This window comes from Cricetulus griseus, unplaced genomic scaffold (assembly GCF_003668045.3).
Source record: "Cricetulus griseus strain 17A/GY unplaced genomic scaffold, alternate assembly CriGri-PICRH-1.0 unplaced_scaffold_16, whole genome shotgun sequence".
NCBI lineage: Eukaryota > Metazoa > Chordata > Mammalia > Rodentia > Cricetidae > Cricetulus > Cricetulus griseus.
In genome coordinates, this window is record NW_023276875.1 from 278,004 (window position 1) to 280,232 (window position 2,229).

The window sequence follows — 2,229 nt, forward strand, 5'->3', positions numbered from 1 at the left end:
TCATTTGTGTTATGTTTTGTCTTCAAATCTTTGTTAATCTCTACAGGTTCCACAAAGGTGAATAAGGCTGATTTTAAGATTATTGTGCTGATGACTTAGACAAAATATTGTCTTTGTTGATGGTTTTTATTGTTGACTCTTTCAGGTCTGCAGTGAAAAGGACACAACAAGGAAGATATGAAAGTCTCTGTTTTCTTAAGAAAGGAGCACTAATAGTTTCTTTTAACAATACATTGATGGAAAAGAGACTGTAATTTTCAAGGTTAAAACACCATTAAAGAAAAGGCACAGGGGTGCTCTGCAGCAGTCCCAAGGCTGCTGGCCCGTCTGCCAACCTCTCGCCCTTCTAGGAGGCAGGCCGGGCAGACAGCAGGGGCGGCCATGTTTCTGCCACACAGCATCGAGGCTGACCACAAGGACCTCATCCACGATGTGTCTTTCGACTTTCACGGGCGCCGGATGGCCACCTGCTCCAGCAACCAGAGCATCAAAGTCTGGGATAAAAGTGAAAGCAGAGATTGGCATTGTACTGCTAGTTGGAAGACACATAGTGCATCTGTATGGCATGTGACGTGGGCTCATCCTGAATTTGGACAAGTTTTGGCTTCCTGTTCTGTTGACCAAACAGCAGCTGTCTGGGAAGAAGTAGTAGGAGAATCAAACGATAAACTTCGAGGCCAGAGTCACTGGGTGAAGAGGACAACTCTACTAGACAGTAGAACATCTGTTACTGATGTGAAATTTGCTCCCAAACATATGGGTCTGATGTTAGCAACCTGTTCAGCAGATGGCATAGTAATAATATATGAGGCCCCAGATGTTATGAATCTCAGCCAGTGGTCTCTACAGCACGAGATCTCATGTAAGCTGAGATGTAGCTGTATTTCTTGGAATGCTTCCATCTCTCCTGCTCATTACCCCATGATCGCAGTGGGAAGTAATGACAGCAGTCGAAAAGCAATGACCAAGGTTCAGATTTTTTAGTACAATGAAAACACCAAGAAATACACAAAAGCAGAAATTCTTATGACAGTAACAGATCCTGTTCATGATATTGCCTTTGCTCCAAATTTGGGGAGATCTTTCCACATCCTGGCAATAGCCACCAAAGATGTAAGAATTTTCACATTGAAACCTGTGAGGAAAGAACTTACTTCTTGTGGTGGTCCCAGAAAATTTGAAATCCATACCTTGGCTAAGTTTGATAATCACAACTCTCAGGTCTGGAGGGTGAGTTGGAACATAACAGGAACAGTGCTAGCATCCACAGAAGATGACGGCTGCGTGAGGTTGTGGAAAGCTAATTACATGGACAATTGGAAGTGTACTGGTATTTTGAATGGTAAAGGAAGCCCAGTAAATGGGAATTCTCAGCTGGGAAACTCAAATCCTTCACTAAGCTCAAATAATCCAAATCTTCAAAACTCATTACATGGATCTTCTGCTGGCAGAAAGCATAGCTGAGTCAAGCTAGTTGGAGTAACTTTGCTGTTTTGCTGTTTGTTCCATGCACACAGGAATGGAACTCGAGCTCTTTTCCCCTTCCCCAGTGATGATTGATCTCTCTCAAGATGAACCAGCAGCCTGATCACTACTAAACACAGTCAAAAAGGCCTTTAAAATTACAGTGTATATAATTTTTTGTACTAGTCAGTTTAATGACTCTATAAATGGAGGACTTTTTGTTGAGACATCTTTACCAAAACAAGTTTTTTAAGGTTCTGGAAACTAACTTGTGTTTAAAAACTGAAAAGATTGCTACTATCCTCATAATTAAACTGTTGGGAATAGGGAAAATATAGCTTTATTCTAATTTGGAGAAAAAAAGTGAACGGGCCCTATTCTTCATTGAAAGCCTAGGAAGGTAGCCCAAGTTTATGACTCTATCCAGCAATGCCCTTAGCTTATTGAAGGAGTAGGCAAAGTAATTCCTTGTCTCAGGAGCAACACTATTCAAAAACTGGCAAGTTTGATTCAAGCTTGGTTGGGTCCACAAAATCATGGCAGATTCACTAAATTTTTAAGTGACTTTGCAAACAATAAAGCTGCAAAATATAAAGATGATGGATTTTTGTTCTGTGGTAAGTTCTTCACAATACTACACATCTATGTTTTGGACAGTCAAAGCCCAAGTGAAGAGTCTGTGAGAGTTCATTGCATGAAGCAGTGAAGATGAAGCTGAGTTGCATTTGAGACCACAGGATGTTGAGATACCCATGTTATGAGACA

At 41.1% G+C, this 2,229-nt stretch overlaps 1 protein-coding gene across 1 annotated transcript; it reads left to right on the forward strand.

The window, feature by feature from the left end:
- The first annotated feature begins 381 nt into the window (after positions 1–381).
- Positions 382–1,464, forward strand: LOC113838175 (nucleoporin SEH1-like). Its single transcript, XM_027434001.2, is given in 1 exon segment — positions 382–1,464. A coding segment is annotated over 1 exon segment (1,083 nt).
- The last annotated feature ends 765 nt before the right edge of the window (positions 1,465–2,229 follow it).